Consider the following 20,191-nt stretch of genomic DNA (forward strand, 5'->3'; position numbering starts at 1 on the left):
AATAAAAAGTCTGTGAATAAACACTTTAGATGCAGCTTGTGCTCCACCTCTGCAGTGCAAAGATGTTTTTTGTTGATATTACCAACAAACTTAATTGTTTTAAAATTCAGTTTGTTGGTAATAGCTCTATAGTGTATATTCAGTAATATACATGTAAGAATGGACAAAAAAAGTGAGATTCCAAAGGATTCCCATCCCTAGCCTTTAATGATATCAGAGGTTAATGTCCCCTGATATGCAGAAATTGTCTTGGTTCTTATTGTTTTCTGTAATGACTGTTTTAATAGGAGATGGAAGGAAAACTGTGTTGTTGAAGTCCAGTGAGTGTTCTCCAGAAGTGCTCAACTTCCTGGCTAATAAGGCCTGTGAGTGTTATGTGGCCCTGAGCGACTGGGAGTCCGTGCAGGAGTGGCAGGCCAGCATGATGAGCCTCAAAAAGAACAGCAGCAGTTCAAGTGTCAACCTCAAGACCGACTTTAACTACATCAGGTGTGTAACAGTAGAACTGTTGACTCTGACTAAACCCCTCCTGACTGTAAGAATGTGAGGAGTTCATTGAAATAATTGGTTTAATCTGTCTGCCCTCCAGAGCTCTGAGCAGGTTTGAGGAGGGGGATTTTACAGAGTGCCGTGCCCAGCTGGAGTTGCTCCCTGGGGAGGATTATGGCCTTCTCAACTCTACAACTAAGGACAAGATTGGTATGATTATAGCCCATACTATCCACAGTCATGGAAAACCAATAAGTAGTAGGGTTTTTTTGGTCAGGCCTGGAAAAGACATGACGACAAAAACAATAATTGTTATCTGCAGCTGCTGCTTTTTTTTTTTACCTAGTAATGCTCAGCTCAAATTTTTTATAGTAGAAATTGCTTTAAAGGATCTTTAAAAATCCTTTAATCATCTATTTTACATTGGTCAGAACATGTGGAATCCATTTTCTATGAACAGCTTCACTGATCAGCCATTTGGTGTGGTATGTATTAATGTTTGTTTGTGTTGACAGACCTGAAGAGGCTTCTTCCTGCTGTGTTGAGCCCAGACCCATCAGAGCTCCAGAAGGCCATTGAGGTACAGCTCCTTAGAAGCGCTGTTGGAGCAATCACTGCGACCAATCACGAACAGGACCAGAAGGCTCTTGCATCGTCTGAGTGAGTAAATAGTCTGAACACAGTAGATTTGAACAAGTTGTGTGTGTGTATTGATGGTGAGTCTACATTTTGGTTTTCATCTTCAGCACCCTGCTGAAGTACCTGAAACAGACGGGCCGCATCTCTCTGGGTCCCCTGCGTCTCTCCACTCTCACGCTGTCTGACTCCTTGCCCACGCTCAGCACACTGCAGCTGCACTGTGCGAACTCTCTGGAGAACTCGCTCTGCAACCAGCACCCAGAGGTTTGAGCCACTACATCAACCCTGTGAGCATGCAAATACATTGTCATGTGTCTTTTTCTTTTTAAGAAATCCCTGTTCTTTGTTTTTCTCCCTTTAGGACTGCTTAATTCCGCTCTTCAGTGAAGCTTTGACCACCTGCAAGCAGCAGGATGTTCAGCCATGGCTACATGCTCTCCGATACACCACTTTCCAGCGGCAGCTCTTCCAAAAACTCAAAGGTAAGGTCTCCTACTCTTATGTATAATTTATGAATGTGATGTGGCATCTGTTGACTCAGCAATGATTCATCCAGGATCGTCTGCTCCAGTGGACTCTCACCTGATGGAGCTTTGTCTGACTGCGGTGAAATTTGCTCGTAAGCAAGGAAATATCGCCCTGGCCACACGTCTGCTGAGCCTGTGCAACAAGCCATCAGTGAGCGACTCTGAAGGTCAGGACCTGGTGCAAAGCTTCAGACAGCTGTCACTAGAGGGCACTGTTGGGGAGAAGTGGGGACCAGAGCTGGAGATCGAGAAGGCTAAAGTTCTGTTTGCTGCTGGTAAGTGTTTTTAAGCTGTTACAGTCTGATTTGGGCCAGTTCTCTTGGTCTTGGTGTTTTGTAGTGTGAATGTCTAAGCACCTCTCTCTGCGTTTTAGGTCAGTCCGTATCTGCTATGGAAATGCTGAGCTCCTGTGCACTGTCGTACTGTCACTCTGGAAAGTGTGAACGTGCAGCCTGTCGCTCTGTCCTTACACTGTGCAAATGGCTTTTGGCCGACTGGAAAGATCTGACTCCACAACTCAAAATGGTGGTGAAGAGGAACTCTGGTTCTACCAGCCTCTCAGCTCTCTCCAAAAACATCTCTGGCCTCTTCGAGCTGCCGCTGGAAGATCAAGGAATGCCACATATTACGACAGAGACTACAGGTAAGCTTAATGCCTGTCACAGAGCTGCCCTCTGTTCCCTCTGCCTAGCCCCTTTTGGTATTAAGACATGAACACATACTTGGGTTTTTAAAAAAAACTCTTTATTTACCTTGATGTGTCAGCAGGGTGGAAGGATGGATTATACACACATGCATATACATTTACACCCCTGCAGCTAGACCGTTGTGTTCAGACTGGCCACCTGAACACTAAACCCGTTGGACATTTAAGTTTTGCTCATAAACTGTTTGCTATTTTCTGTGTTGGCATATATAGTGGCGGCCATCTTGAACTGAGTAAAAGACCCAAAAGGGCTTTTGTCAGTTGTTCTATACCTTTGCTGTGTTGCATCATGGGGAGTGGGAGATACCAAGTCTGAGTGAAAAGGGGTGGAAACTGTTTTATGAGTTCCTGCACATGACTTTCTGTAATTGTTGATGAATTGAAGTTGTGGTATATTATGCTATTGACATTGATTTATTGAAGGAAATGGTGTTTAGTCGATTTTTAATCTTTTTATGTGATTATAACTTCATAGTATGGTCATGTGATATTACGGCTACTGAGAAGTGGTTGAACCCATGAGTATAAATTCTCACGTAATTAAGAAGTCGGAGTCTTTGACTGGTGTGCAGTGGGTGCTGTAACTATTGAGGAGTACTCTGATTGAATCATTGTAAGACCTGAACCAAGGTTATTAGTTTTGTTTCTGTACTTTGAAGTTGAATTTTGTTTGTTTGTTTTTTTAAGGGGTTTTCCCCTATGGAACTTCTTTTTATGTTTTTTTGCACCTGTGAGCATTCTGCACTTTATTGGCTTGGGAAAAAATAAATAAAAAGTAACAGCTGGCATTCAACGTCCTCCATTCAGTATTTTAAGAACTTTAGAGGGTGTCCCTAGTGGAACCGTGACAATGCCAATGTATTAAACTATTTGTGATTTGTGTCATGAATGGTTAAGGACCAATATGATGATAGCATTTCATTCTACAGTGTCATGTGTATTAGTGTTTGATTAATATTGTCTTTTTCTTTCTTTGTAACGACCATGAAAATTTGTTTGTTCTGTCTACAGTCAGTGTTGGTGTTGGGGAGCCAGACTTTGTCCTTGGGCAGCTGTACCAGCTCTCAACAACTCAGGCTCCTGAAGTGGCCAAATCATGGGCTGCTCTGGCCAGCTGGGCGTACAGATGGGGCAGGAAGGTTGTGGACAATGCCAGGTATTTTTAACTATAAAAAGTGCTAATGTTAGTTTACAAAAAAGGTGATATGCTCATACTAATGTTTTGTTTTTATTCTGTCTGTCGATAGTCAAGGAGAAGGGGTTCCTTTGCTCCTTGGAGAGAAGAAAGAAATAGAGGACTTGCTCCCAGCAGGCACCAGTGATGAGGATAAGGAAACCATTTTCGGCATTTTGGGTCAAGCCATGTGTCGCCCAGCAGGAATTCAGGTTATGGAGTTCATAGTTTGTAAATGAGTCTGGATCAGTGGTTTTCATTCTGTGGCACACTACACACTATGGAACTATGGAAATATAATACTAGAAAACCTAGGCATTTCATTTAAATATACTGTAGTTCAAGAGTTGGTGCATTTTTTCTTTTTTTTTCTTTCTTCCTTTGGTGTTTTTGAAGGAGATATTTCATGCTCACCAAGGTTGAATTTTTATTTTTTTGAATAAAAATACAGTAAAAAAAAAAAAAAAAACAGTAATGCTGTGAAATGTTACACTTTAAAAATGACTTTTCTATTTTAATATATTTAGAAATTTGTTTCTAAATGTAAGTAGTTAATAAGTTACTCCACTCCATTCACTTTCTCACAATCCATCAGAAATCATTCTAGTGTGTTGATTTGGGACTCAAACATTTTATCAGTGTTGAGAACAGCTGTTTCATATTTGTGTGGAAACGGTGATACATTTTTCAGGATTCTTTGGCAAATGGAAAGTTTAAAAAAAACTTCAAAATTAATTTTCTATTTTAAACTTTTTCTTTAAAATAGAAATCTTTTGGAATGTAATTTTTTACTGCCACTTTTGATTTAAACTGTACTTGTGAGAGATTTTATTTTACCTTGTCTATATAAACGTGTAGATTTCTGCCTCAAGGTTAATGCTGATGATCATTTATCTGCAATGTGGGATGTGAATAGTTCTCGTTTTGTGTATTCATTTGTCATTGTGTTTCTGCAGGATGAAGACATGGCCTTGCAGAATGAAGAGGATGAGGAGGACGACATGGTGGATGTGATCGGCCGACAGCTGTTGAGTGCCTGTCCGTGGCTGTCTGAGGTGGAGGACACTGTGACCGATGGGCTGATTGGGGTGTGGAGGAGAGTGGTTGACCGAATCTTCAGCCTTTACCGGGTCTCCTGCAGAGCGTACTTCACCTTCCTCAAACTCAATGCTGGGCAGGTCAGGATTCCTCCTCTAATGTTTACGGAGTGATTGGACAAATTTCTAGAACACAAATCGATCAAATTTCTTGGTGTTTTGATCATCAGGTGCCCATCGATGAAGACGACCCCAAGCTGCTCCTGAACAACCAGAGCAGCAAACAGAGCAGTGATGATGTCATTGTCATGGCAACCCTCCGTCTGCTGCGCTTGCTTGTGAAACATGCTGGGGAATTAAGAGAGGGTCTGGAACACGGCCTGGCATCCACCCCCACTGCACCCTGGAGAGGTAAGAACTTGAACATCAATACAGTAATGAACACTTTCCTCTTTACATGTAGATCAGGGGTCGGCAACCTTTTCAGCATGACGTGCCATTTAAAATTTTTCTGGTTAACCACTGTGCCAATACCACCCCCCACCCCCTTTTTTATGCATTCTGTATTTATACAGTACATAAACATTTTTAAATGATACGGTAAAAAAAATATATATTTGATTTTCATGCAAATAGCACGCACATACACCACTCGCACACAGAGATTGGAGATCGCGCTGTGCAAAAAGTAACATTCAGAAGATCATAAACTTCTTGTCAGTGCTACCACGAGACTTTTACTAATCAATACTGAATCGCTACATTATATTTCTCAGCAACAAGGGGGGTAAAATCGCTGTTTAAGTAACTAAACTCAGCTTCATTCTAGAGAGAAACACAGACAGTTCACACACCTCTCTCTCAAAAAATATTTGAGTAGTTTGCATCGTGTATATAGTTGTCGGTCATTTAACATTTTTATCGTAAAACAGTTGACTAATATTAAATGATTTGCAGCTTCACCTTACCTCACTCTTTCAACGTTAAACTGATGCTTTGCACACTGCTTCTGCTTCTGTGAACAGTAAACCCGCCTACTTTGATTCGATTGACCACCTCAGTCATTTTGACATTGACAAGCGCTGTTAGACCGCTGAGGCTTTGATCTGAAGCACCTAGTATGTGCAGCGGTCGTGTGCGCATCCGTGGACTAGCACAAGCTAATTCTCACACTTTAATAGTATTTATAGCTCCAAACAGGCTGTGTGACTGAGAAGTTATTACCTCAAAATGTACGTCAGTATGCAGTTTTCCCTATTGCTAGCATGCCAGCGATTTATCTCTCTGCCTGCCGTAGTTTGCCGACCCCTGATGTAGATAGTTATTTCTAGTCATGTAATATTAATATCTCTGTTTTCTCTCTAGGTATCATCCCTCAGTTATTCTCCAGACTAAATCACCCTGAGGCTTACATCCGCCAGAGCATCTGCAGCCTGCTGTGCAGAGTCGCCCAAGATTCACCCCACCTCATCCTCTACCCTGCCATTGTTGGATCTATCTCTCTTGGTGGAGAGGCTCAGGCGGCAGGTACATACTGTCTTTTCATTCGAGGACATACCTTAGGCCATGTGTCCACCGAAGCATGGACATAAACATTTTTAGCCAGATGAAAATACCAGATGCTCTTCTTAAAACTAGGGGTGCTTGAGAAAAAATTGCGCTTAAACATACCAAAGAGACTAAAACCGAACACGCTACAAAAACTGGGCTCTTGTTCAACGACAGCCTAACTTTGGTTGACCTTAGTCTTGGTATGTCATGGCCTTTACACAAAGTTGAACATTTTTCAACTCTTGGCAACCAGTAAAACAAGTTATAGTCAGTGTCTCATCACTCTGCTTGCTTTTTTTTTTATTGAAGACAATTGGAAAATGCTCTGGCTTTATGCTTTGATGGAGACATTAAACAACCAATCAGTTCTCAGCTTAGTGATCATATATAGAAGTTTAGCCTCTTTGGGGAAGAAAAATTGTTTTCATCTCTGCCAGGTAACAAGCTGCCATCGTCCCTGCCAACCCTTCTTGGGAACATGCAGGGAGAGGCTCTTTGTGGAGGTGAGAGCGAGACGGGCAGCGGGCCGACTTCTCAAGAGAGCAGCCGTGGGGAAGAGATGGTTATGTATTCTAGCGAAGACCAAGCCATGATGCAGGACTGCTACAGCAAGATCGTAGACAAGCTCTCTTCTGCCAACCCCACCATGGTGCTACAGGTATTACAGAAAGGACTTTTAACTATTCTATAAGTGTCTGGTTGTGTTAAAGGCCATTGTGTTTAAGAGTTGTTTTGTTGATCCTTGTGTGTGCAGGTGCAGTTGTTGGTGGGCGAGCTGAGGAGGGTCACTCTGCTCTGGGACGAGCTCTGGCTGGGGGTCTTGCAGCAGCAACACATGCACGTTCTGCGCAGGATTCAACAGCTGGAGGATGAGGTGAAAAGAGTTCAGAACAACAACACACTGCGCAAGTAAGTCACGACCCTGGAAATCAATATAGAAGGAGAAACTTCATTAGTGAGTGACTCATGCCTCATGAAAAATCATTTAAATTCTCAATCTCTTGTGATTTAGGGATGAGAAGGTGGCTATTATGAGAGAGAAGCACTCTGCTCTGATGAAGCCTGTGGTTTTTGCACTGGATCACGTACGCAGCATCACGGCTGCTCCGGCGGAGACTCCTCACGAGGCGTGGTTTCAGGAGACGTACGGAGAGGCCATCCACAACGCTCTAGAGAGACTGAGGAGCCCTCTTAATCCAGCCAATCCTGCCAGCAGCTGGGTGCCCTTCAAACAGGTCAGGACAGATGTGTGCATAAGTGAAATGCTAATATGCATGCTGTGCATTTTACCTTTTGTAATTCTACCTCGTCCTGTTACAGATCATGCTGAGCTTGCAGCAAAGGGCACAAAAACGGGCTAGTTACCTCCTGCGGCTAGATGAGATCAGCCCCCGCCTGACTGCCATGACCAACACAGAGATGGCGCTGCCAGGGGAGGTGTCTGCTACAGATGCAGTCACCATCCAGAGTGTAGGCAATACCATCACCATCCTGCCAACTAAAACCAAACCCAAGAAGCTCTACTTTCTAGGCTCTGATGGCAGAAATTATCCTTACCTATTCAAAGGTATGAGTTTTTAACGTGGCTAAAAGCATCACCAAAAACTCACCCTCATGTCATTTCAAACCTATAAGTCTCTCGTTCTTCTTCGAAAAACACAAATAAACGTATTACTTGAGATTTCTGTCCCCCCTTTTTAAAGTCCATTTCCACCAAAACTATTAAAGGCATTGTAAAAGTAATCCATATAAATTGAGCAGTTTAGTCCAATTCTTCTGAAGAGACCCTATCGCTTTATATGATGATGGTTTGAAATGACGTGAGGGTAAGTAAAATGACAATTTAAATTTTTGTTTGAATCATCCCATTTAATACATGCCGTTTGCTCATGGAAACATTATCTTTGTGTTTTAGGATTGGAGGACTTGCATTTGGATGAGAGGATCATGCAGTTCTTGTCTATCGTCAACACCATGTTCACTAAAGTGAATCAGCAGGAGAGTCCAAGGTTTCACGCCCGTCATTATTCTGTCACACCGCTGGGCACCAGATCAGGCCTCATCCAGTGGGTGGATGGAGCCACTCCACTATTTGGCCTGTACAAACGCTGGCAGCAGCGCGAGGCTGTGGTCCAAGCCCAGAAGGTGAGAGTGAAAATTAGCATAGAACGCTTCTGAAAATTATTCTTTTACATAACAGGGTTTTTGTTGTTAACGAAGGCCATTTATTACATAAAAATTTAAGTCGTTTATAAAAGTAAAATATATAAGAGAAAAATGCCAGTTGTCATTTTCAGTTGATGTAAATAGTGCAGCCCTATTGACTGGCTTCACTTTTGGTGAAGGAAGATTTAAAAAAAAAAAATTGACCAAATTGTGTACCTTTTTTACATTTAGGCACAGGACTCATTCCAGCAACCTCAGAATCTTCCCATGGTTCCACGGCCCAGTGAGCTCTATTACAGTAAGATCGGTCCTGCCTTAAAGGCTGTCGGGCTCAGTTTGGATGTGTCGCGCCGTGACTGGCCGTTGAGTGTCATGAGAGATGTTCTCCGAGAGCTGATGGAGGCTACACCCCCTAACCTGTTGGCAAAGGAGCTCTGGTGCTCCTGTACCACCCCCAGTGAGTGGTGGAGCGTGACTCAGGTCAGAGGAACCACTGTTCACATGTCCTACCTATGTTTGGCACAGTGTTAGAATAAATGCCTTGCACTATAATTAACCATCTCTTATGCATCTCATTTAGTCTTATGCCAGATCCACTGCTGTAATGTCAATGGTGGGATACATCATTGGATTGGGAGATCGTCATCTTGACAACGTGCTGATTGATATGACGACTGGCGAGGTGGTACACATTGACTACAACGTCTGTTTTGAGAAGGGTGAGTACTTGTCCACTTGAGAATGACTCACAACATGCTTCATTGGCATAGACATTTAAATACCTCATCCTAACAGGAAAAAGCTTGAGAGTACCAGAGAAGGTTCCTTTCCGTATGACACACAACATTGAGACCGCTTTGGGGGTCACAGGGGTGGAGGGCATCTTTAGACTGTCCTGTGAACAGGTGAGGATGGGATGACTGTTATGCATGTTTGTATGCATGTTAATTTAGAACATGCATACAAATTTGAACGGTGTCCTTTCCTTTCAGGTCATCCAGATAATGCGACGTGGTAGAGAGACCCTCTTGACACTTTTGGAGGCGTTTGTCTATGACCCTCTGGTGGACTGGACAGCAGGTGGTGAGGTGGGCTTTGCAGGGGCTGTGTATGGAGGTGGTGGTCAGCAAGCAGAGAACAAGCAGAGCAAGAGAGAGATGGAGCGAGACATCACCCGTAGCCTCTTCTCTTCCCGTGTGGCTGAGATTAAGGTGAGAATTTCAAGTGCAAATAGTACATAAATGTACATTGGCCTCTTAAATGTGAGTAATGTTGATTTCAAAATATGAAAAATATGCTAAAATAATGAATTTCTCAACACTCCTGCTGCATGACATTGGTTGGGTAGGCAGGTATTCCATCCTCAAACTGTTACCCCTGGTTGAGCCATGTTGCTATATCACATTTTTAGGGGAACCAAACTACTGATTAATTCTTAAGCTTGGATACAACATCAAAAAATGACACTCAAACTGGTTTATATCATCACAAAATGTAAGCCTAAGCTGTCGTCGCTGAGCTCTCTGTATAAAGTCGAATGTATATTATATCCTGTAGTGTTGTCAAAAGACCCGGTACTTCGGTACCAAGTCGGTACCAAAAAGTGAAAATGTCACGGTACCAGTTTTTTTTAAGTACCGGTGGTACCGAGTACCCGGTCAACCCGGTTCTTGACGCGTACGGCCCGATGATTTCCGCGATGCAGAAAACGCGGACGGAATCTCGGAATCCAGTTATAAAAACGGAATTTACAGTTTAGCACGGAATTTGTCAACGTTTGGATGAATTAATCAAAAGTAGGTCACTGCACTTAAATCAAATCGCGACGTGGACTAATATCTGTAAATATTAAGCCGCAAAAGTCGATTCAAATATGAATCCCGCATGTTCTGCGAGTCTCTGTGTGAGGGAATGAATGGCAGAGACTACACACACACTGAAGCGCGCCTGACGCTCGCGGTGATTCATCATCTGCAGTCTCAATGAGGACATAAATACATAAACAATATCTACATAACTGCTCTGAGAGTCCCCTCGCGAGCATTTTACCGTTTCATTGAGTAAAACCAGCGTCATATCATATAGCTACACACAGAAATGTAAAGGTATTCACGGCAACCCGTCAAAATAAAAGTTTATCTTAAAGACATTGTGCCAGAAATATAATTTTATATATTTTATATATATATATATATATATATATATATATATATATATATATATATATATATACACATACACATACACATACACATACACATACACATACACATACATACACATACACAGATACAGGTGCTGGTCATATAATTAGAATATCATCAAAAGTTTATTTATTTCACTAATTCCATTCAAAAGTGAAACTTGTATATTATATTCATTCATTACACACAGACTGATATATTTCAAATGTTTATTTCTTTTAATTTTGATGATTATAACTGACAACTAAGGAAAATCCCAAATTCAGTATCTCAGAAAATTAGAATATTACTTGAGACCAATACAAAGAAAGGATTTTTGAAATCTTGGCCAACTGAAAAGTATGAACATGAAAAGTATGAGCATGTACAGCACTCAATACTTAGTTGGGGCTCCTTTTGCCTGAATTACTGCAGCAATGCGGCGTGGCATGGAGTTGATCAGTCTGTGGCACTGCTCAGGTGTTATGAGAGCCCAGGTTGCTCTGATAGTGGCCTTCAGCTCTTCTGCATTGTTGGGTCTGGCATATCGCATCTTCCTCTTAACAATACCCCATAGATTTTCTATGGGGTTAAGGTCAGGTGAGTTTGCTGGCCAATTAAGAACAGGGATACCATGGTCCTTAAACCAGATACTGGTTGCTTTGGCACTGTGTACCGGTGCCAAGTCCTGTTGGAAAATGAAATCTGCATCTCCATAAAGTTGGTCAGCAGCAGGAAGCAGGAAGTGCTCTAAAACTTCCTGGTATACGGCTGCGTTGACCTTGGACCTCAGAAAACACAGTGGACCGACATCAGCAGATGACATGGCACCCCAAACCATCACTGACTGTGGAAACTTTACACTGGACCTCAAGCAACGTGGATTTTGTGCCTCTCCTCTTTTTCTCCAGACTCTGGGACCCTAATTTCCAAAGGAAATGCAAAATTTACTTTCATCAGAGAACATAACTTTGGACCACTAAGCAGCAGTCCAGTCCTTTTTGTCTTTAGCCCAGGCGAGACGCTTCTGACGCTGTCTGTTGTTCAAAAGTGGCTTGACACAAGGAATGCGACAGCTGAAACCCATGTCTTGCATACGTCTGTGCGTAGTGGTTCTTGAAGCACTGACTCCAGCTGCAGTCCACTCTTTGTGAATCTCCCCCACATTTTTGAATGGGTTTTTTTCACAATCCTCTCCAGGGTGCGGTTATCCCTATTGCTTGTACACTTTTTTTCTACCACATCTTTTCCTTCCCTTCGCCTCTCTATTAATGTGCTTGGACACAGAGCTCTGTGAACAGCCAGCCTCTCTTGCAATGACCTTTTGTGTCTTGCCCTCCTTGTGCAACATGTCAATGGTCGTCTTTTGGACAACTGTCAAGTCAGCAGTCTTCCCCATGATTGTGTAGCCTACAGAACTAGACTGAGAGACCATTTAAAGGCCTTTGCAGGTGTTTTGAGTTAATTAGCTGATTAGAGTGTGGCACCAGGTGTCTTCAATATTGAACCTTTTCACAATATTCTAATTTTCTGAGATACTGAATTTGAGATTTTCCTTAGTTGTCAGTTATAATCATCAAAATTAAAAGAAATAAACATTTGAAATATATCAGTCTGTGTGTAATGAATGAATATAATATACAAGTTTCACTTTTTGAATGGAATTAGTGAAATCAACTTTTTGATGATATTCTAATTATATGACCAGCACCTGTGTATATATAAATAATTTTTTTTTTTTTTTTTTTTTTAAAGAAATCACACAATATTTCTTCCATATTTTTATTTTAATTTTAATTTTAATAGTAAATCCCCTTTATTTACCAAAACAATACAATGTGTTTAAATTTAATTAATTAAAAGACAAATTAAATTTGGGTGAAACTTGTTTACTGTTTTTCATACTTTCATTACTTGCGGGAAAACTTGAAACACAATTTAAATAAAGTATAAAGAATGGCATTGATTTTTGTACATTTTTTTTATTTTGTTTGACTTCATTATTAAAAATAGTGTGTTTTTTTTAATTAGCATGTGGTACCGAAATTGGTACCGAGAACCGTGGATTTTGACTGGTATCAGTACCGAATACTGAAATTTTGGTACCGTGACAACACTAATATCCTGCTTTGTCTGCATGAGTACAGTACATTTTGTACCGAAATAAATCACCTTGAGTGTGTGAGCGATTTGAACTGTATAGCAAATCTCAACTCTGATTTATTTCTGTACAAAATGTAACTATTATCACCCAACTCTTTATAAAAAGGTGTATTTACTGGTGTGCCCAACTTTATCTGCATACATGCAGTATACTCACATGGAGTGATTATATAGCAGTTCCCAACTGCTTTGGTACTTGTATTTGTCACAAAATGAAAACCGTTATCGCCCAGCTCTAATATGCTAAATGCCATTGTAAGGCATGAAGCTATTAAGATATTGCACACATTAACATTGTTTTCGTAAAGCTGCTGTGAAACAATGTGTTGTGAAAAGCGCTATACAATTCAAATTGACCCTGACTTGGTTTGCTAACCAAAGCTTTTTTTTTTTTTCTTTTTTTTTTTAATAGGTGAACTGGTTCAAGAACCGTGATGAGATGATTGGAGTGCTGCCGCAGGTGGAGGAGGCAGTGGATGAGTACCTAAACCTGCAGGAGCAGCTCACACAAGTGGAGAAAGTGCAGGGCAAGCTGCTGGAGGAGATGGAGTTCCTGGAGGGAGCCGACACCAGAGCAGATCATCCCATCCACTCCCTGGAGCACAGGTCAGCAGATGAGACCACCAAGGAATTTTTTATTTTTTTAAAGGGAATCATATTCAGCTGGTCACAATTATTGCTTGATCGTTTAATAGTATAGATTTAATGGGACAGATAAGGTCTCACTGTCGTTCTTTCTCCCATCCCTTTCCAGATACTCTGAGCACACTCAGTTGCAGTCCAGGCAGAGAACTGTACAGGATGCTATTCAGGGGAAGTTGTCAGATCTGGATCAGTGCATCTCTCAGTATCAAGCTGCCTTTGCCAGTCTAGAGGCCACCCAGCTTGCCAGTCTCCTCCAGGAGATCAGTAGCCCTATTGATTTAGGTGCAGATAATTTTGGGTTTCTTACAGAATATTAACTGAAGTTTAATGAGAAGCAAAAGGACCACTTGCAAACTTCTAATTTGTTCCTTTGGTCCGTGTAAACTGCAGGTCCACCTAGCTACGTGCCAGCAACATCTTTCTTGCAGAATGCAGGCCAGGCACATCTAATTAGCCAGTGTGAGGCACTGGAGGCAGAGGTGAGTGCTCTGTTACAGCAGCGGCGCTCTCAGCTGCGTGGCTGTCTCGAGCACCTGCACAGCTATGCCACCGTGGCCTTGCTGTACCCGCGTGCGGTGCTGCTCAGGCACAGAGTTCACACGTGGAAACAGTGGATGGAGGAGCTGGTGTGTGACATGACCGTCGATCACTGCCAGACCATCTATCACCAGTAAGTGCATCTACTTATTGTGTCTCCAGTTCACACTTTTTGGCTGCTTTTTCTTCAGTAACTGGTCCAATGTCACATAATAATAAAATACAATAACATTTTATAATTAACTACCGATCAAAAAGCATGTGTTTTTAAAAGAAGTCTCATGCTCACCAAGGCTGAATTTATTTGATCAAAAGTACAGTGAAACAGTAATATTGTGAAAAATTAATATATTTAAAACTTTTTTGATTTTAAAAATTTTGTTCTGTGATGAAATGTGTCCTTGCTGTATAAAAGTATTCAAAAAACTGAATAATTTTTTGAATGTGTATGTATCAAGGTTTGCATGCCCTGAAAAACCTGGAAAAATCAGTCATGCATTTTTATTAATTGTAATCATTTTTAAAATTGACTTTTCCATGTCCTCTAATTAGATATCATAAAAATTATCTTTTTAGGTATGAAATGCAGTTTGCACCCCAGCCCCCTCCTCCCACATGCCAGTTCCTGTCTAGCATAGAGATGGCGCTGCAGCACCACGCAGCAGAAACCAACACTCGGCTGCTGCGGCAGGTAGATCGCCTGAAGGCAGAGGGCGCTGGTGTGCCCGTTTGTGAGGAGCAGCTGCAGGAGATCGAGCGCTGCATCAAAGTCTTCCTGCATGAGGACGCTGAGCTCGGGTCCTTTAGCCTGGCTGACATCATCGTTTCTGCCCTCTGTGCCCTCACCAGGTCTGAATCTGTGGCTTTAAAAAAAAAAACCTACAAGAATTGTGAAAACCTCATTTGTTGCCGAAATAAATTTCTGGTCCTACATGCCTAAACTTTTTTTTTTCCCAGTGATCTTACAGGATTAAAGAATTCAGTTTTTCTGTGCTTTGCAGGCGTAACCTGGTGATGGAGGGAGCTGCAGCCAGTGCTGGAGAGCAGCTGGTGGAGCTGACGTCCCGTGATGGTGCCTGGTTCCTGGAAGAGCTCTGCAGTATGAGTGGAAACATCACGTGCCTTGTGCAACTGTTGCAGCAGTGCCAGCTTCTGTCACATGACTTGGACATCCTCAGCCTTGCAGAGACTTCGCAAGTTGTCTACCTGGCCAATGGCGTCTACACCTGCCTTCAGGTAATGTTCTCAGTGTGTAATGGTATTCAGTGGTTTCAGTGATAGTTTTCCCCCTCTCAAACATTTTTATTAATATTTGAAGGAGCTCAACACAAACTTCCGTCAGATCATCTTCCCAGAGGCTCTGCGCTGCATGCTGAAGGGAGAAAATACATTAGAGGCCATGCTAGCGGAGCTGGACGCACTGATCGATCAGTGCGCAGATGGGGTTTCACTGCAGGGACTGGGGGAAGTTCTGCAGGCTCACCTTCGTAACACCGCCATGGGCCTGGAGGAGGATCCAGATGACCACTATCTGGATATCACCAGGTAACATGGACAATAGAAATATTTACTTAGCCAGGGGTCAGCAACCTACACTAGCAATAGGGAAAACTGCATACTGACGTACATTTTGATTTAATAACTTCTCATAGTCACACAGCCTGTTTGGAGCTATAAATACTATTAAAGTGTGAGAATTAACTTGCACTAGTCTACGGATGCGCGCACGACTGCTGCACATACTAGGCGCTTCAGATCAAAGCCTCAGCTGTCTAACAGCGCTCGTCAATGTCAAGATGACTGAGATGGTCAATCAAATCAAAGTAGGCAGGGTTTACCATTCACAGATTCTGAGCGCGAAGCGTCAGTTTAACGTTGAAAGAGCGAGGTAAGATGAAGCTGCAAATCATTTAATATGAATATGAAATGTTACTGGCTATATCCAGTGACGCAAACTACTGGCACAGTGATTAACCAGAAAAATTAAAAATGGCACGTCATGCCGAAAAGTTTGCCGGCCCCTGTACTAAGCAGTATGTAATGTTATTGTTTTTGGATGGACTGAACATTGTGTCTTTGTTTTGTGTCAGGGTTCTGCGAGCCCAGTACTCAGAACTGATCCAGCCACGCAGCATGGACAGCTCGGTGCAGGAAACACCCAAGATGAGTGCCGGTCAGATGTTGTTGGTAGCTTTTGATGGCATGTTTGCACAGCTGGAGACTGCTTTTGGACTTCTGATTGACAAGGTAAAAAATACTGATTTGTAAAATATTGTAGTTTGTAATTCATGTTTGGATAGGTGTAATATTGTCTAATATTTGACCACCCGAGTCTGTTGTACAGTTTAGATGTTCTGTATACCTGTACTATGTATCAAAGAATACACACAACAGATGTTTGTTTGTTTTTTTTCTTCAGTCTGAGAAGTATAAACATCAGTTAAATGCTGTATGGATTAGTGCATTAACAGTATAATAGTATAGTTATGATTAGGGATGCACCGAATGTTCGGCAACCGACATTATTCGGCCGACAATAGCAAAAAAATCTCTTTCGGTGCGACAAGACTGAATAAATTGTACCAAACAATGACGTGATGCTAACAAATAGAGGCACGCACTAATGCAGCAAACACGTCGGCAGTGTGGAAGCATATAAAACGGTCCGAGAAAGACGTAAAAATCATTACATGCACCAACAGTGAGAGACTGTTTACTACTGCATCGCTTGTCTTCGATGAGAAGAGGAAAGTGTGGTTGCTGGTTACTGTAAGATGACTGAAATTGCGAAATGGCCTTAAACAACTTTTCTAATACGTGAATAAATTGTATGTATTCTGACAGCGATGACAAGCTCAGGGTGCCAGGGTTTGAAGTCCAAAGCACTGGCAAAATCTGCACTGAAACTGCTACTCGTCAGTTGCTCAGGAACATTTTTATGAATTTTTACAAGGCATGTGACAATGCAGTGTTTCCCACAGACTTGCACTCTATTTGGGGTGGCATATATATGCAAATTCATTCTCTGCCAGCAGTAGGCGCTTTGAGCGGGAGAAATAGAGGTTTCCCCGGCAGTGCAAAGCAGTGCTCCACTCACAAAAGCTGCTTTATCAGGCATTACATGCAAGATGAAATGAAAATGACATGCAAAATTTTCTGAAGACAGTCGGTTTACAGTGATATAAAAACACTCGCACCGGTTTCTGATTTTGAAACGTGCAGTGATCATGTTTATTGAACTAAGTCAAAGCCATTTGGAAAATCTATTTGTGGCAGTCAGTTTTGATATTGTGGCAGGTGCCACAAATAAATCAATGTATGGGGAAACACTGTAATGTGATGCGTGTGACAAACATCTTCCCAAATTCGCAATGAGAGTATAAATCTGCTGTTGTCAGCACTGAGGTCTTCCAGCGGGTTACCGCCAAAATAAAAGCAGAGAAAAAGCAAGAACTCCATCAACATTCATAAATGTTAGTATTGTTGTTTTACTGTTGTTCTGTAAAATAAAAAACACAATAATAATGATTACAACTAGGGCTGCACGATATTGGAAAAAACTCACAATGCGATTTATTTTCTAAAAAAAAAAAAAAATTTCACCAGATGCCTTGACTAGCTCTGCTTGGAAAAAATAATCAATGATTGGGGTGATTATAGGGGAGTAAATCAGCATAGAAAATAAACGAATTACAAGCATAGATAAATTATAATAGAACAAAGATACAAATGAAATAAACAGTGCTTTATATTTTTCAGGTAAATCCCACAGTATTCAGGTACAAAAATTGATAATCAAATGTAAAATAACACTGCATAGTCTTCGCTGTATAAATTGAATCCAATAAATCTGTTTAACAAAACAGAGATAAATCACTTTTGTAGCTTTATTAACATTCATGACACAAAGTTGGAACATTAAACCTCTGTGAACCAATAACCTATACTGTTACACCCCCATTTTCTTTCTCACTTGTTTACCTTCACCTAAGACATAAGCAACTGTGTTTACAAGGATACTTGCAGAGACATGCCTTTTGACATAATTTGGCGCGTATGTGTCATTACATTCACATATAGACACGGAAGTGTCTACACTGGATGCGGCGTGTGGCGACAAATCCCTGACAGTAAACTGATGCCTCGTTTATGACGTACTGACACAAAGTTCAAATGATTTGTAACGGTCACTTTGTCGCGTCCAGTGTAGACAGACTTTAGATGTTGCAGTCTGTGTGTGAGCAAAGAAAACGATCAGTATAAATAATAACGATCAGTATAGGCCTACTAAACATTGCACATTCTGCGATGTGACTATCGTGGATGCGCACATCGCAATATCGATGCTGAAACGATATATCGTGCAGCCCTAGTTACAACAGCTCTATTAATACATTATAACATTCACACAGTGTTCAAATTGGGATCTGTAATATTTTCTAACGTTTTAAAAGAATTCTCTTCTGCTCAGCAAGGCAGAATTTATTTGTACAGTAAAAAAAATACTAAAGGGGATTTCAAAAATGGCCAAAAAATTTTACTAACTTAATTAATTATTTTTAATTAAATTGTGCTTTGAAAAGCAAGACAGAACAGTAAAATGCACATTGTGGCTATTTAATTAATGCAATGGTGTAAAAAAAATTGCTAAATACATGAGGGGAAAAAATGCGAAAATCCGTGTTCGGTATTCGGCCCAGTGTTTCACTTTGTTCGGCTTCATCCAAGAATTATCATTTTGCTGCATCGCTAGTTATGATAGCAATATATTTGAGTTAATATTATTTTGTGTTTTTGTTTTATTTAATAGAATAAAACCTATTTTATCAATATTTTTTTATGCTATTATTATTGTGTGTTCATATTGAATGGTGTTCCATGAAAGCAACAAATTGTGACCACAAATAACTGAAGTGGAAAGAGATAAATAAAAAAGAGCATGTGACTAGCGGGTGGTCAGGCTTTTCTTCTGTTTTTGTCCCTAGCTGATCATATGCCTGAGATGTGTTTATTAGATTAGAGTGGTGTCTAAATGAATCCTGTTTTCCCCTCTAGCTGAACTCTATGGATGTGCCTGCTGCCTGGAGAAAGGTGGATGTGATCAGGGAGTCCAGAGCTACACAGGTCCATTTCTTTGATAATGTGCAGACCAGGCAGGTCTTGGAGGAGATTTTCTTCCTGAAGAGACTCCAGACCATCCGAGACTTTTTCCGGCTGTGCGGTTCATTTGCACAGACGCTATCTGGTAAACAACTACTAGATAATTTCTCAATATATTATGGATATTTTCTCAATATTTGGAATGACACATGAATAAAGTAAGAAATGCAAAGTAGCACACATAAGTATGTCATTGTGCAGAATCAGGATTTTTATTAGACACCCTTCTCTCTTTTTTTTTTTTCTAACAGGAACATGTCCTACACCCACTGATGAGCCTGCACCCTCAAATGGCCCAGTACCCATAGTGAAACCCATATACCGAGGCTCCACTGTAGTGAGCGAGGACCAGATGATGCGGCCCATTAAAGCCTTCACAGCAGATTTTGTGAGGCAGATGCTAATGGGGCTCCCCACCCAGGCTCTGGGTCTGGCCATCTGCAGCGCTCTCAGTGCCCTCGGCATGGATCTCATCGCCCAGGTGGAGGCCAAGGACTTTGGCGCTGAGGGGAAGGTTTCTCTGGATGACCTGTGCAAGAAAGCAGTAGAGCAAGGGGTGCAGGCAGGACGGATATCCCAACTGCTGCTCAACAGGGCTACAGTGCTGGCCAGCTCCTACGACACAGCCTGGAAAAAACTGGACCTGGTACGACGTCTAGAAGTCAGCATTGAAGCCTGTAAGGTCAGCCTGCAGAGGACTCAGCTTCACATCACCATGTTCCAGGTAAGAACCGGTGCTCAGTTTACAAAAAAACATTGTCATTGTGGCTGTGAAGGTGTGGTCACATTAGTGAAATTCTAGTGTAACTTTGTGTGCAAAAAAAACAGGTCCAATATGCATCGTCAATAACATAGAGAAGTAACAAACTACATTCACTTTAAAATCAAGCAGCTTTTTGTTGGTCAGTGTGGCAAATTCAAATCTGAGCATGAGTGGGATTTGACTGAGATTCACCCATGAAATTTTAGCAAGCAACAGTAAATGTGGCCTTCACCTTCTGCTCTCTTTTATCAGTGGCAGCATGAGGACATCCTTGGTGCGAGGACGCAGCCCATGACGGTCAGTCCCCCGCCTCGCTCCATCATCCTGAGCAACATGAAGAAGAAGCTCTACAAACTCAGTCAGGACGAAGCTTCTATTGGCAGCGTCCAGGTTAAAGCCATTGCACATTCTGGAAAATATGTCAAAGGGAAATGGAAACCTTTTAATCTAA

The 20,191-nt window shown here is 41.6% G+C and overlaps 1 protein-coding gene across 1 annotated transcript in view; it reads left to right on the plus strand.

Moving 5' to 3' along the window:
- Nucleotides 1-20,191, plus strand: part of smg1 (SMG1 nonsense mediated mRNA decay associated PI3K related kinase) — a 39,232-nt gene that overhangs the window by 14,633 nt on the left and 4,408 nt on the right. The window contains exons 25-55 of the mRNA XM_058769348.1: nt 288-489; nt 590-699; nt 1,005-1,149; nt 1,236-1,392; nt 1,490-1,610; nt 1,685-1,930; nt 2,029-2,298; nt 3,373-3,517; nt 3,609-3,747; nt 4,492-4,713; nt 4,803-4,983; nt 5,938-6,099; nt 6,561-6,781; nt 6,878-7,032; nt 7,136-7,358; nt 7,444-7,690; nt 8,039-8,268; nt 8,521-8,769; nt 8,870-9,008; nt 9,085-9,194; nt 9,282-9,500; nt 13,048-13,241; nt 13,390-13,562; nt 13,671-13,950; nt 14,394-14,666; nt 14,819-15,053; nt 15,136-15,362; nt 15,908-16,064; nt 18,873-19,062; nt 19,229-19,701; nt 19,993-20,130. Of these exons, the coding sequence (XP_058625331.1) occupies nt 288-489; nt 590-699; nt 1,005-1,149; nt 1,236-1,392; nt 1,490-1,610; nt 1,685-1,930; nt 2,029-2,298; nt 3,373-3,517; nt 3,609-3,747; nt 4,492-4,713; nt 4,803-4,983; nt 5,938-6,099; nt 6,561-6,781; nt 6,878-7,032; nt 7,136-7,358; nt 7,444-7,690; nt 8,039-8,268; nt 8,521-8,769; nt 8,870-9,008; nt 9,085-9,194; nt 9,282-9,500; nt 13,048-13,241; nt 13,390-13,562; nt 13,671-13,950; nt 14,394-14,666; nt 14,819-15,053; nt 15,136-15,362; nt 15,908-16,064; nt 18,873-19,062; nt 19,229-19,701; nt 19,993-20,130 (6,233 nt within the window). The remainder of the gene's footprint in view (nt 1-287; nt 490-589; nt 700-1,004; nt 1,150-1,235; nt 1,393-1,489; nt 1,611-1,684; nt 1,931-2,028; nt 2,299-3,372; nt 3,518-3,608; nt 3,748-4,491; nt 4,714-4,802; nt 4,984-5,937; nt 6,100-6,560; nt 6,782-6,877; nt 7,033-7,135; nt 7,359-7,443; nt 7,691-8,038; nt 8,269-8,520; nt 8,770-8,869; nt 9,009-9,084; nt 9,195-9,281; nt 9,501-13,047; nt 13,242-13,389; nt 13,563-13,670; nt 13,951-14,393; nt 14,667-14,818; nt 15,054-15,135; nt 15,363-15,907; nt 16,065-18,872; nt 19,063-19,228; nt 19,702-19,992; nt 20,131-20,191) is intronic.

This window comes from Onychostoma macrolepis, chromosome 03, assembly GCF_012432095.1.
Source record: "Onychostoma macrolepis isolate SWU-2019 chromosome 03, ASM1243209v1, whole genome shotgun sequence".
NCBI lineage: Eukaryota > Metazoa > Chordata > Actinopteri > Cypriniformes > Cyprinidae > Onychostoma > Onychostoma macrolepis.